The sequence below is a fragment of the Nymphalis io genome, chromosome 3 (assembly GCF_905147045.1).
Source record: "Nymphalis io chromosome 3, ilAglIoxx1.1, whole genome shotgun sequence".
Classification (NCBI taxonomy): Eukaryota; Metazoa; Arthropoda; class Insecta; order Lepidoptera; family Nymphalidae; genus Nymphalis; species Nymphalis io.
In genome coordinates this window covers 11,487,620-11,502,893 of record NC_065890.1, presented here as the reverse complement: position 1 = coordinate 11,502,893, position 15,274 = coordinate 11,487,620, and the positions used below count along the sequence as shown (strand labels likewise).

General features: G+C 30.8%; 1 protein-coding gene across 1 annotated transcript in view; it reads left to right on the top strand.

Annotated features, from left to right (window-relative positions):
- LOC126781210 (dual specificity calcium/calmodulin-dependent 3',5'-cyclic nucleotide phosphodiesterase 1) overlaps positions 1-15,274 on the top strand; it is a 193,869-nt gene that overhangs the window by 171,500 nt on the left and 7,095 nt on the right. The window contains exons 7-8 of the mRNA XM_050506077.1: positions 323-439; positions 10,473-10,613. Coding sequence (XP_050362034.1) covers positions 323-439; positions 10,473-10,613 — 258 coding nt within the window. The remainder of the gene's footprint in view (positions 1-322; positions 440-10,472; positions 10,614-15,274) is intronic.

The following is a 15,274-nucleotide window of genomic DNA, read 5'->3' as shown; positions in this document are numbered from 1 at the left end:
ATCAGATATTCTACCACAAAACAGCAATACTTGGTACTGTTGTGTTCCGGTTTGAAGGATGAATGTGCCTAATTACAGGCACAAAGGTCACAACATCTTAGTTCCCGAATTTGGTGACGCATTGGCGATGTAAAATCTATGGACGTATGTGACCACTTACCATCAGGTGGCCCATATGCTTGTCCGCTTAACTATACTATTAAAAGCCACAAAATAAAAATAAAAATAATTTGAAGTAACAGTGAAGCTAGCGTATTTTTTACTTCTTAATTATGTATTTTTGATCTGTATCTTTTTTAACCTAATTTCTATTTTTTTGCAGACATTAGACGAATGGTCATTCGATGTGTTCGCTTTACACGACGCGTCCGCTGGTCAACCTGTCAAATATTTAGGATATGAACTGTTGAACAGATACGGGATGATACATAAATTCAAGGTAAAAATGTTTTCTACTATTTATTGTATACATATAAAAATAGGTTAAACATAATTTAGTGTATATTATTTATATATTGATTTAAACATATCTTGACTTAACGGTCCATAGCCGTTCACTTTTTAAGTCAAGTCTCAATTCAAGTCTCAGTCAAGTCAAATTTTTTTTGTCTAAAATAGCTTCTTAACCAATCTCAACCAACCACCTAAACACACAAAACATTTCATCGACATCGGTCCAGCCGTTAAAGAGGAGTTTAGTGACGTACACACCTTCTTACCGCTTTATCTCATATCCTTTACCCAAAGGTTGTATGAAAGAGATCGCTCTTTTAGCGATACGAACGCCTTTTGTACCTAAATAGTTTTTTTGTTTGTGTTTATAACTGTATATTTCTGTAACTATTTTGTACAATAAAGCATATTCTATTATATACATATCTACAAAGTTATTATTATTATATATAATAGATTGGTAGGACTAAATATGCTGTTTAATTAAATGCAAACACTGATTCAGACGGAATATTTAATACCTCAAACGAATCTAAACACGGCACCTGTTTGAACAGATCTATGAAAAGTCTTTTGAATAAACCAGTTTTTTTCTTAAATTATCATTTTAAAACAAATATTGATGTATTTTCATAAATACTCTTCCTTTGCCTTTTTAAACTTCCGAGAAATTGTTCAATTAATACTTTAATTAGATAATTTCTCAGAAATTTAAATTTTCAAGCGTAATAGGTTAATCTAATATTCTGCGAATTCATAGAAAGCTTTACGTTTTTTTTTTAATTACGCTTAATTTTTTATACCTCAACTGATTACTTGGTTATAATATGACTTTTTAAGATAAACTTTATTACGAATATTTCAATGAAATTGGAGAGAAATTGTCAAAATAAAAGCTACTTTTTGATCTAAGTGAAGATTTAATCAAATAAATCACTTAGATAAAAAAAACAATTATTGTCTAAAATATTAAGAAAATTGTTTCCGACTTATTTTTATAAATATAACAGTACACACTTGTTAAATAATTCGATGATTTCATTTTGCGGATTTTTTTGAACTTTTTGTAGATTTTTTTGTATAAAAATAAAAAACAGACTGTAAGGTTTCAAGAAAATAATTCAGTGTTTTCTTTTTGGAAAAAAAACATATCGACACAAAAGCGAGTACGCTATTAGAATTACATTCCTAATTGTACACTAATATCCATGTTGTCAATATATTATGATTAAGATTTTAAGAATGGATTTATAAAAACTGTAATTTAATACACGTACTAAAATAAATATTTTTTAGCATAGAAAAATTATTGTAACCTGCCCAAAATCTGCTTGCAAAATTTTACCTTAATCGGTTGGGTGAATAACAAGAGAAGTCAAAAACATTATCAGTTAATTAGTGAACATTTGAACTTAGTAGCGTAATATTGTTATGAACTTTTATTTATTGTATGTAAGAAAGATTGTCAATTATCTTCGGAGTATAAAATATTAATACGTGAACATTGTAAACGGTGTTTCTTATGAAGTCATAGATCTGCAAAAGTGATTTGATATTAATCGTATTTTGTTCTAAAAATATTGTCAAGAATCGACCTCGTGCGATACTAGTTATAAATTGTGAATTGTGTTCTGATTGTCGTCAATGTCAACAACCTTGGGCACTAAGATGTCGCGTCCCTTGTACCTGTAGTTACACTGGCTCACTCACCATTCTAATTGAAACACAACAATAATAAGTATTGCTCTTTGGCGGTTGAATATGTGACGAGTTTGTGGTACCTACCCAGACGGTGCCTAACACCAAGTAAAGTATAACTTATAAATAAAATTATATAATACAACTGTGTTTCGTCGCTTAATATTTTTGTAGTATCGATGGTGTACATGTGTTATTATTACCTTAGAACATTTAATGAATAATAATTTAAACTACAATGATATGTCTTACAATAATACAAAGAAAATAAATCAATTGAAAATATACGACGTTCTTATCGTTACGTAGTTATCATCCAAAAAACTTCACAAACTTGATACCGATACACTATAAATGTATCTGAGTATTACTTAATATATACAGAAATATTGTTTAATTTAAGCATACATATTTATTTATTTCATTCATTCCAACAAAAGTATTACCATTTATTTTTATTCTTGGTACCCATAAGCTTTGTTAGCTTGTTTGAGTGCCGATACTGTCTTTGAATAAAAGTACACGTCAAACATATTATTTAATAAAAAATAGTCATTTATTTTAATATATTTAACATCCAGAAGTGAAACTGATTTTATAAAACTTTGAATTTGCTTTTTATTTCTCGTAATAATAAAATAAAAAACAAAACACCAAATCATATAAATTGATGTAAGGAACTCAATCAGTTACTCTTAAAAATTCAAATAACATATTTGATCACATGCAATAAACCACAAGTTGTGCCAATAATGAATTAATTACATGTATGTTTCTGTCCACTAACAAAATGGCGGCTTAAAATTAGCGTGCGATTTTTTTTTAAATAATGATGTTGGATGGATCAAGGAATGTACTAGCTATATCGCAAAATAATATCACGAATAAAACGTGGTTAAACTTGTAAAATCGAATGCTAATATTTTCATACTAAATTAAATAGAGATATTCGTCTTAACCTGTATAGATTTTTGAGTAAGTGTGTTGAAACTTGGGTATATACTATATGCAGATATATATTTTGAAATACAATATGATTAAGTAGAAAGTACTCGTATTTTCTATTGTTTAATGAAACCCTAATAGAGCGATTGACCAAGATAACTGAACTGGAATTAATTAATGTGATTGTCTCGTATGTAATTGATTAGTGGCAGTGTATTGACGATGCTTCAACGTAATTCAGGCTTTAGGTAATAAGCTCACGAGTTAATTCCGAACAAAGTTTATTAATATACAATCATTAATTTCTCAATACAGCCAGCGGCGTAGTCCGACAGATTTGTGACGCTTTGAAATAAGTTCAGCCGCTAAATAATATAATAGACGAAACGCTGACATAAAGTTTCATTTAACTTTGTTTCTATCAAAATTGTTAGGTTCGATAAATTATGATTAATATCCTGTAGCTTATATTCAACAAAATGCAATTTTCAAGATATATTTTTTTACATATAATAGACAAGCGCTTGACCGTTGAATTGCCTGATCTTAAGCATAGTCACGGTCTAGGATATAGCGCGCCTGTCCAGAAGGAACCCGTTTACCCTGGATTTAAAGACACCAACATTGTACATCTTATCTTGATAAAATTTCCTTTTTAATTGACATTTCAAATATTATAGGTTATTTCATACTTATATCGTCGGTTCGAAAATTCAGATCAATCGAATAGGCTTTTCGGAAGACGATAACTAACTTATATGAAATGAAAGCTTATATTAATTTATCAAAATTCGACGAAGAGACAATAGAGAACTTTAGTTAGTTTAATTTTAATGTTGTTATATAATATTTTTATATTATATACTATAAAAAAGCCGAGATGGTCCAGTGGTAAGAACGCGTGAATCTTAACCGATGATCGTCGGTTCAAACCCGGGCAAGCACCACTGAATTTTCATGTGCTTAATTTTGTGATTATAATTCATCTCGTGCTTTACGGTGAAGGAAAACATCGTGAGGAAACCTGCATGTGTCTAATTTCACTGAAATTCTGCCACATGTATATTCCACCAACCCACATTGGAGCAGTGTGGTGGAATAAGCTCCAAACCTTCTCCTCAAAAAGAGGAGAGGAGCCTTGAGCCCAGCAGTGGGACATTCACAGGCTGTTACAGATACGGATATTATATACTTGTTAATCATCCCACCTTCGCACGGGTAGATAATAAGAAAAATAAATTTGGATGTGTTTTGCCTAAAATTCGTTCTTAGTGAGTGTCTCGTACTCGCGGAGTAACAAGTCAATCTGGCGGATAGTTTAGGAGACCTCGTGATGAGTGTTATAGTGCATATTTTTATTTATTGTTGATCTAGTAATTAGCTAATGAGGCTGGACATCCATTATCCTAAGATCAAACCACGGGTCAGATTATTATATTTTATTAGTTTTATAGCTGCCTGAAAACAAAAAAGTACACTAAATCATATAAAGTCGTTGGTCTTGCACTTGACATTTCTAAAATCATCGCCGATTGTAGACCTATCAGCATACTATGACGTTCATCACTTATTCTACCGCTAAATAGCATGATTTAGTGTCGTTGTATTTCAATTTGAAGGGTGAGTGAGCGAGCGTAATCACAAGAAAAAGTGACATAACTTCTTAGTTTCCAGCGTTGGTGAACCATTGACGATGTAAGGAATGATAAATATTTCTTACAGCACATTGCAAATGGACTGTGGTAACTAAGGTGGATTACTATCAGGTGGGCCAATAACTAGTCCGCCTATAAAGTACAATAAATTCTCCAACACAAATACCCTGAATGTATATCTTTTTTTTAAATGGAAAACTTGTGTAATATCGCTAAATACTTCGAAGTTTTCAACAATGGTAAAATATTATATTTGAGGCAAAGATTATTTCTTGTTTTTATATTTATATTTTACGATCAAAGATATAAAAATACCTTATAAATAAAATAAACGTGAATTCGATATATCTCATATGCTTATGTAGTATTTATAAGCACAACGGATTAACTTTATATATATACATCATACTAATATTTTATTTTTTTTATTTTTTTTTATTTATTTATTTTAAGGACCACTAGTAGCTACTACATGTTTTAATGACAAATGTAAAACAATTTAGTGAAAATAGCTAACATGTGAAGCTTTTTAAAGTAGCCACAACAATTACAATATTTGTTTTAAAAATACATTAACACATAATTATAGCAACATGAGTAGAAAGATTAAAAAAAAAAAAAAAAAAAGTCCAAATTGGTACAAATTAAAGATCATAAAAAAAATAAACATGCACTTAATAAAATTAAAATTAATAACACAAATAGTTTGAAATTGATATAGGTACAAATTAAAATTAAATAATTCATTAAATTCATGCAAAGTTTACGTTACAAAAAAATTACTAAAAATATACTAATTAATACAAAATAAAATTAAGATAACATTATTTATTATTTATTTATTTATTATTTATTTGCATCTCTCAACAATTCTAGCGCCCGTTTACGATAAATCATGGCAGAGTCATTAAAAATATCTAGATCTTGACAAAAACCATTGTACAACCGTGATGATCTAGGCATTGGTGCATTACATCCTAATTTCGTTTTTGATATTCTGACATCAAAAGTGCCCAGAAAACTACGAACATTGCGCCTTGGAATACGATAGTATATCTTTTCAAGTAAGTAAGTACAGTCGATCTCGTTACGAATTATCTTAAATAGGAAAGAGAGATCTAATAATTGTCTGCGTACAGAGAGACTATCCATATTAAAGTCTTTCAAGAGATTGCTGTAATTTTTATTAGATTTATTGTATGAGGTTTTTTTGTTTCTGGATAGATGATATACAAATCGCTTCTGTATTCTCTCTATACGCAGACGATGTACATTGTAACAAGGATTCCACACAACACTACCGTACTCCAGTACACTACGCACGTAAGCGTTATAGATTATTTTTTTCGTGTTATTCGTGAAGTGTTTACCATTTCTAATTAAAAATCCTAACGTTTTGGAACTTTTCGTAATTATTTTATTGAAGTGCGGGACAAAAGTAAGCTTGTCATCAAAAATGACACCCAAATCACTTATTTCAAAAACTTCCTCCAACTTGATGTTATCAATGCTATATATTGTTTTGATTATATTGAGCTTCCGCGTAAATTTTATATGCTTGCATTTACTGACGTTTAATTCCATTTTATTATTTTTACACCAATTATATATAGCATTAATATCCGCCTGTAAGAGCTCTGAGTCAGCTAAGTTGTTTATTACTTTTGTTAATTTTAAATCGTCCGCAAATAAAAATACTCTACTATAATGTACCGTATCGCAAATATCATTAATGAAGATATTAAAGAGCCAAGGTCCTAAGTGTGACCCTTGAGGAACCCCGGAGCAGGCTTTATATAGACTCGAGCTAAAACCTTTTAAGACAACAAATTGTTGTCTATTGTATAAATATGATTTGAACCACTCAAGCATATTACCATTGAATCCGTACTTGCTTAGTTTTAAGAGTAAAATATCGTGCGAAACTTTGTCGAAAGCCTTGGTTAAATCGGTATAAATTGCGTCAACTTGCTTGTGGTTATCAATAGCTGGCACAATGAATTCACTGTACGAAACAAGATTTGATGTTGTAGATCGACCCTTTATAAAGCCATGCTGGTTATTATTATTCATTTGCTTTACATGACATTCTAGATATGGGTAAACTATTGCTTCAAATACTTTGGCAAAAGTGGAAAGTATGGAAATCGGTCTATAATTCTCAATGCACTCACTACCCTTGGACTTATATACTGGTACGATCCTAGCTATTTTCCACTTATCGGGAAAAACACCTGAGCGAAGTGATTCGTTGTATAATAAATATAAAGGGAAACTTAGTACCCATGCACATTTAGAAATAAATATAGGAGGGATATTATCATAACCTGTCCCTTTAGTTGTATCAAGTCTTTTTAAGTATTGATAAATCTGTCTTCGCGATATTACAAAATTAGTGAACGCTCCAAAGTCATGTTTACATTGATTACTATAAGATGGTAATGTATATGAACTTTGAGATTGTGTGTAAACAGAAGCAAAATACAAGGCAAATTCGTTACAAATTTCTGATCCCGATTTCATTACTTTTTGTTTGTAAGTCATTATGCCTGGGAGTGCGGTACTATTATCTTGTTTGCCCTTAAGGTATGACCAAAAATATTTAGGATTTCTTCTAATATTTTCTTCAACAATTTTAATGTAATTATTGTAGCAAATTTTCGATAAATCTGCACAACGTTTGCTCAAAAGACGTAATGAAATTTCATCAAGTGGGTTTTTATATATTTTGTATTTATTTAAAAAAACTTGTTTCTCTTTATATAAATTTATCATTTCCTTAGTGAACCATGGAGGATATTGTTTACCTTTTTGTTTCTTTTTTGGTACATATTTTTCGATCAATTTGTTCAAAATTTTATAAAATTTATCGATCATTAGGTTTATTGACTTACAATTACAAAATTCGCTTAACCAATTGATATTATTTAATTCTGAAATTATACTTACGTAGTTAGCTTTAAAATAGTTCTTCTTATCACCAATAACATTACTTTTTAAAGAAGTTCTTGATGAATAAGAAACTAATATATCTAAGGGAGGATGGTGGTGATCTGGAGGCACTATTGGCAAAATAGACTTACTAATTTTTATGTTATTATGATTACTGAATATTAAGTCTAATATTTTATTATTGTTATTACTAATGTTATTATGTTGAACTAAATTATTGAGAGATGCAAAATCAACTAGCAAATTTCCTAAGGAACTATTAGAAATAACATTATCATCAGTAGCGAACCAATTGATATTACTTAAATTAAAATCACCCACGAGCATAACATTTTGTCTATTCTCTGCAATTCTACTATTAAAATTATTGATAAAATTAGATAGCATATTACGGCTGACGGGAGGAGGCAAATAAACTGCACATAATGCAATTGAGTTACACTCATCGTGACAATTTTCTCGTTCAATATTTATCCAAAGATCTTCACACTGACTTTCACAAAAACTGAGTCGCATTGATTTCAGTTTATTTGAGACCGCCACTAAAACTCCACCACCATCTTTTTTACAATGTAAAGGTAAACTATCACGATCTCTTCTGTATACTGTATAACGGTTGTCGAATACTTCATGGTTCTCTATTTTATTATTAAGCCACGTTTCTGTTAATATAATAACATCATAATTTGTACACGATAAATTGCAGATGAAGTCATGAGTTTTAGTACGGAGACCTCGGACGTTCTGGTAGTATATATTAAGACCGTTGAATTTTATAACATGAAACACTAAAATGATCTATGAGTTTAGAGAGCAAAGCAATTTATTGGATATTATTCAAAACAGTATGATTTTTTACATAAATACATTCTGAATGTTCTGTCTTTCTCATAAATACCTTGCCCTGTCTAACCCACACAAATCTGTATTTTTTTTCTTTAGATTTTATTCGAGCTGCTGCATGTAAAGACTTAATAGCCGGTGTCAAGTGTTCCATAACATATATTGGCTGCTTATCTGCTGCAATACCTATGTGACTTGTGTTAAGTTTATCGTCAGGATGCGATTTATTGTAATTGATGACACATGCTAGCATCGTGTCTCTCATTCGTGGTGTGGATAGCTTTACAATCACAGATCTGGGTCTTTTGTCGCTGTTGTTCAATTTTGCAACTCTAGTACAGTGATGTATATCAGACTCCTTTAGATCACATGATATTGCTTTACTCAGTTGCATTACTGCACTAATTAAATTTTCATTTTTATGCTCAGGAATCATTTGTATTTCAATGTTATTTGATCGATTATACTGCTCCATAGTATGTATTCGTTGTTGCAAATCAGATGTTACATTTTTTAGTGCATTTTTCTCTCTTTCCATTTCCGCAATTTTATCGTCATAACTTGCAATTATTTTTTTAGTAGATTCGTATTCTTCGCTCAAAAAAGTCATAGAGTTTTCAATAGTAGATATTTGCTCTTTTATAGGTTTAAGATTTTCTTGAATCATTTTGTTTAACATGTTAGTGATATCATCCAATAGTAAATTTTTAAAGGCCTGAAACTCATTACGAATGATTTGTTCAACGTCTTGTTTAGTAAGTTGTTCTGATGCAGGCGACCACTTTTCAGACTGTTTGCTTTTTTGCCGATTTGTCACATTGTAAGATTCTGGAGAAGTATTATTTCTTGTTGTTATTATTTTTTTCTGTGGAATCATTCTTACTTAGTAACGACTATAACAGCAACTTCTTAACAGAAAAATAAATAAATTGAAATAGGTCACCAACAACTTGGGTTTGAACCCGTATCGCTCGTGCGTGGAAGTATGGTTCACACCGTTGGGCCAACGATATGGTTATTGTTCAAGTAAAAATTGCGAACTGTATGTACAATATTATAATCTGCGCCTGGAGATTTTATTAAACACCCGCTACAAAAAAAGTTATTCTCTTTGTATCTACTCACTTCACTGTATATTTTTTAAAGTATTTCTTTGTTTTAAAATAAATTTCTAGAACTTTAGGTGTTTCTTAAAATCGTTTTATAAAGCATTTATTTTTATTAATACACTACTTTCTTAACTTATTTTGCTCGTAAAATAAGTCACTGCCCTCAGTAAAAGTACCTATATTATATAATTATCGTTTCACCCTTTTGCGTATTAAACTTATTCAAACAATAATGTTTTTATATAGATCACACACTGTCTTTGTTATTTACACATATCTACGTTTTATGATTTCAAAACACAGTCCTTATATTTTTAAAACAATTTTTTTTTACGGAGCTATATAGTTCCGTGCGCTTACGTCGATGACACTATACACATAATTTCAGTTTGTTCGAATCTAAGCTAATTGATACATGATACGATATAAAATAAACATACTCGTAGTGATTTTTTTTTACCAAAGCGCTTAATAATCAAACTTCTAAGTAAAACTTACATGAAATCATTAAAAGTTCTATATCGCCAAAAATTTCATTGAAAAGTTTGCGATAACATATATCTAAATTTATATGTATTATACATAAGTCGCAGTATCCATTTATTTAAACTTTTTTATCCTTACTTTTCCTTAATCTTGAAATTTATTTTGAAATTTTAAATAATATTATGATCTCAATTATATAATTTTAATATTAAGTTTATTCTATAGCAGAAACTGGATTTGCAACACTTCATCTAATTCATGGAAACTTACAAACAACACTAACTCAAGACAATTTCGAAGTACAATAAGTATTAAATTATCAAATCCACAGGTGCCGCCCACGATCCTGGAGAACTTCTTGAGTCGAATAGAGGAAGGCTATTGCAAGTTTCATAACCCCTACCACAATAATCTCCATGCAGCTGACGTCGCTCAAACCGTTCACTACATGTTGTGCCAAACAGGACTCATGGTAAGGGATCTTCTACTAATTACTTTACATGCATTCTTTTTACTTTCGTGACGTATGTTATCCCGCTTCTTCACCCGCATATTAAAAGTAGCCTATGCTCTTCCTCGGGTTCAAGCTTGCTTCATTTACAATTTCATCAAAATCGGTTCAGTGTTCTTGCCGTGGTAGTGTAACAGGCAGACAGTGCTACTTTCGCATTTATAATATTGGTATAGATATTCAGGTCTAATCATGATATTGATCTTTTATTGTTCTGATTGAGGTTTCGTCAGTCAAGTTGTCACTTGTCGAGCACACGTATCAAACGAAAAACACTCAAATATTCAAGTTTAATTTTATTATAATATTATTATCTCGTTCATACGGCCTTGAAAGTCTCGTGACATCAGAACATAAAGTCACTGGTTCTGTCAAGAAATTCAATTCATTCAAAAAAAGTTAATAATTTCTGTATATTAGATATAAATATAAAACTAATTGTATTTACTTGACAATGTATTTCATTTGAGAAAAAGTTTAACTACTGAATTTCTGGCAGTTCTTCTCTGTACATAATTTATATTCGTTACCGTTATATTTAATTTAAAGTTATAATGAGAACAAAAAGTCCTTAATTGCTAATATTCAAACAAGTTTAATTAAAAATGAGCAAGCAAAGCGTAGTTGCGGGAATCAACTCGATGACAAATTTGAATTAAATATGCAAATGTTGTAATCGATCCGTTTGCTTGACAGACAAGGGTTGAACCACAAACCATCTTCATATTTACCTTAAGAGTTAATTCGAGCTGAAATTAATCCTCGAAATCAAAATAGTTTCATTATAAATTCTGCCTTGACTTTCACGTAATTATATGCAGAGTTTAATGAGGGTCTAATTTGAAAATGAAATGGTAAATTTTAGTATAGATTACACTTAAGCGGGTATTAGTATTTTTGGTCTTGAAATTTCATACATGGTATAATATTAGCAGTGCTGACAGCCTCGTTAGTATAGTGGCTTTATAAAAGGCCGCAGACCCGAAGGTCCTGGGTTCAATTCCCAGGTCGGGCCAATAAAAAGTTATTGGGTTTTTCTGTTAGAAAATTCTCAGTAGCAACCCGGGGTCTGAAAGTTGAAAGTGTGTACACTCCCGTGCCTCGAAAAGCACGTAAAGCCGTAGGTCCTGCGACTGAACTCTTTTCGGTCGTGTCGGATTGCCGTCCCGAGAATGCACCTGTATTTACGCACACACTTATGCACTATAATACTGCGTAGTTGGCTAATCTCACTTGAGATTGGCCGCTGTTACCGAAATCAGTCTGGAGGACATTATTATTATTAATATTAGGAGTACTTAATTTTAAAGTATATAGGACTAACTAATACAAATGACCGTATCTGCCGTAGTATTTTGTACGGAGTGTTTTGGGAACAAGATAATAGAATGAAAATTGATACTCGGGTAGGTATCATTCTCCAAACATTATTCTGCCGTCAAACAGCAGTGAGCCAGTAGGCAGGCAGGCACAACGAACATATGAATGTAGACTTTACCTAAGATTAACACAACCTATTTAATAATATATAACGCCTTAGACGCCTGGGCTTGTGGCTCATAAATGATGTAAGAAGATATTTTATATTAAAGTTTTTTTTTTTTTTATTGAATAGGAAGGACGACGGACGAGCATATGGGCCACCTGATGGTAAGTGGTTACCAACGCCCATAGACATTGGCATTGTAAGAAATGTTAACCATCGCTTACATCACCAATACGCCACCAACCTTGGTAACTAAGATGTTATGTCCTTTTTGCCTGTAATTACACTGGCTCACTTACCCTTCAAACCGGAACACAACAATACCAAGTACTGCTGTTTTGCGGTAGAATAACTGATGAGTGGGTGGTATCGTTTGGGTAGGTACCCAAACGAGCTTGCACAAAGCTTTACCACTAGTAAACGTGAAAGTGACTACGTACTGTCAGCTGATAACAAATAGCTCACTGCCTGCCTAATGTAAATAAAACAAAGAACATAACTGAAGCAACCAAACAACATAACCCAAAACCAAACAACAGGTCAAGCAAAATAAAAGCGTTTAAAAAACTTTTTTTTTTGTCGGCAACATATAGTGTACATGCTTAATGGTTCAATCTGTAATCACATTATCTTTAGAAATTACTATATGGCTCTTTTTCCAAATAAATAAACAAAATCTTCACACGTTCAATACCTTTTTCATAATGCATATGGAGACATCCCACGTTTATTTTAACGTTTTATTTACATAACTAACAAAACCCGGCGGTTTCGTCAGGATGAAATTCATTTTGTGACGAAAATCCTTTAAATTTGCCATTTTAACGTACATAATTCCTATTTAAATTATACATGTAAAATATGTAAATTATTCGTTCAGCGGTAGTTTGTATAAATTTATTGTTTTGCATTTGGTAACTCGTTAATAGACATATAAACTTAAAAAAGCATTTATTTTCAATTACAGACAGACACTTCAATTTCATTTATTTGTGTAGCGTATATAATTATTAACTTACTTTAAGCTTTCAAGATCATTTAACATCGTCCCATAGTATGTGTGGGTTATATAAATAAATTAATATCAGTTCAGTTATTTCGAAATATATAATATAAGTACATTTGTCTCATCTCATCCAATTTTCTCAAAACTGGCAAATAGTCTGAATAATAAAATTTGTAATAAAGAGAACAAAAATATATTAACATGAATGAGGATTTATGTAATTTATTCAAATTGTGTATCGTGTTGTATAGCTTAAGAGACAAGCTTTTCAATGTATTCTATATACACACACTTATCTATTTTTATTATTGAAGAACAGAACAGTCGTAAGAACAGTCGTTGACATTGTGATTTTCACTTATTCGTCATAAACGAAGAGAATTTTGAAGACAATACAAAGAGATAAATAAATATAGTTTTTATGGATTTCTTCTTCGACAAATGTCAACTACTATTTTATCTGTTCATTTTGTACTGTAAATACCAATCGTCGACCTTATTTTAAAAGAGAATTTTTAAATTGAAACAAGACGGTTATTTTTATGATATCCCGCGAGTTCAAATTCGGAGTATCACTTTGTTCTTTTAAGTTTAATTTAGTATAAGAATAAGAAAGAAATAAGGATAAGATATTACGCATGCATTTCGTTTTACACATTACGACATTAAATAATAGCCAATATGTATTTTTTTTTCTTTTAATTATATGGTTACTTTACAATCTTACTAAACTCACTGCCTTATTATAATAAACTGTCTTAATATACTGTCTATACTAATATTATAAAGAGATCAAATTTGAATTTTTGTATGTTTTTTGGGAGTAGAGATGGCCCAGTGGTTAAGATGCTTGAATCTTAACCATCGTTCGTGGATTCAAGCTCGGGCAAGCACCACTTAATTTTCATGTACTTAATTGGTATTTATATTTATATCGTGCTTGATGGTGCAGAAAATTCAGCTCTATAGCACATATGTTTTTCTCTATAGCATATAGAATTTTCTTTCTTGTTCCATTGATTAATGGTTCCTTTGTATTTAAGTTTTTGATCAGCAAAATGACTCAATTAACTTACGTGGTGCTAAGCCACTAAAAGTCAATGAATTTAAAAACTCTACCGGATAGTTATTAACGGCATTATCATCGTCACAAATTATTTTGTAGTAGCTATGACATGTTCTCTGTTTATCAGGAATTTGATTAAGTATATCAGCATTCATCAAAGTACATTCATCATTTTTAGGTGCTAAAATAACGAAGTTCAATATATTATCTGAGAGTATGTCTTCGGAAACATTTCCATACTGAGCCATTAATAATATTATTTTTATCACCTATTAATTGTTGAGGTATTTTGACGAATATTTTCACCAAACTGAAGGAATATGGGGTTTTATTAGAATTTTTTTCGTAAGTACATTCATAAGTAAGTTTATTTGGTAAGGCTCTCATAATTTGAGTAAATGTAACTATGAAAATATTTCATCAGTAACAATTATCAATTAAAGTCGCACGCAATCCATCTGGGATAGCTGGAAAGATTTGCTTATAGTTTTTTACACAAACAGATAACAATATAAACAAAACGTATGCAATATTAGTTTTTATGCAAAAACAACACAAAAAACCACTGAAAGTACGAAATTGTTGAAAAGCTTTTAGATTTTGACAATTGCGTCTAACAGTGCGCGTGCGTTTCCTACAGATAATAAATTATTGATTTTTAGTAGTGAACCTTTTAATAAATAAATAAATATATAGCATAATAAATATATTATAAAGCACAAATATCTATTAGACAAATTGTAGGATAAATCATAAGCAAAAGAGTATATTCCATGTAATATTTCATCTTCTCAGTTTGACCACAGACTATAACCATCAGCGACAGGATAAATGTGTATATGTATGCGTGATTGCGCGTGTGTGTATCAAATGCATGGTAATGTGTGTAATGTTTTATTTTATTATTTTAAGGTATTTTTAATGAATATTATTAAAAAAATTAACTTTCTGCACTCCTTCTCCATCTAAACTTTAACTTTGCAAAATTCCATTTCTCTCCGTCCACGTTATTGTCGTAAAAACGAGTACAAAGTTGCTTCACGTATTAATATTACAGATTTACT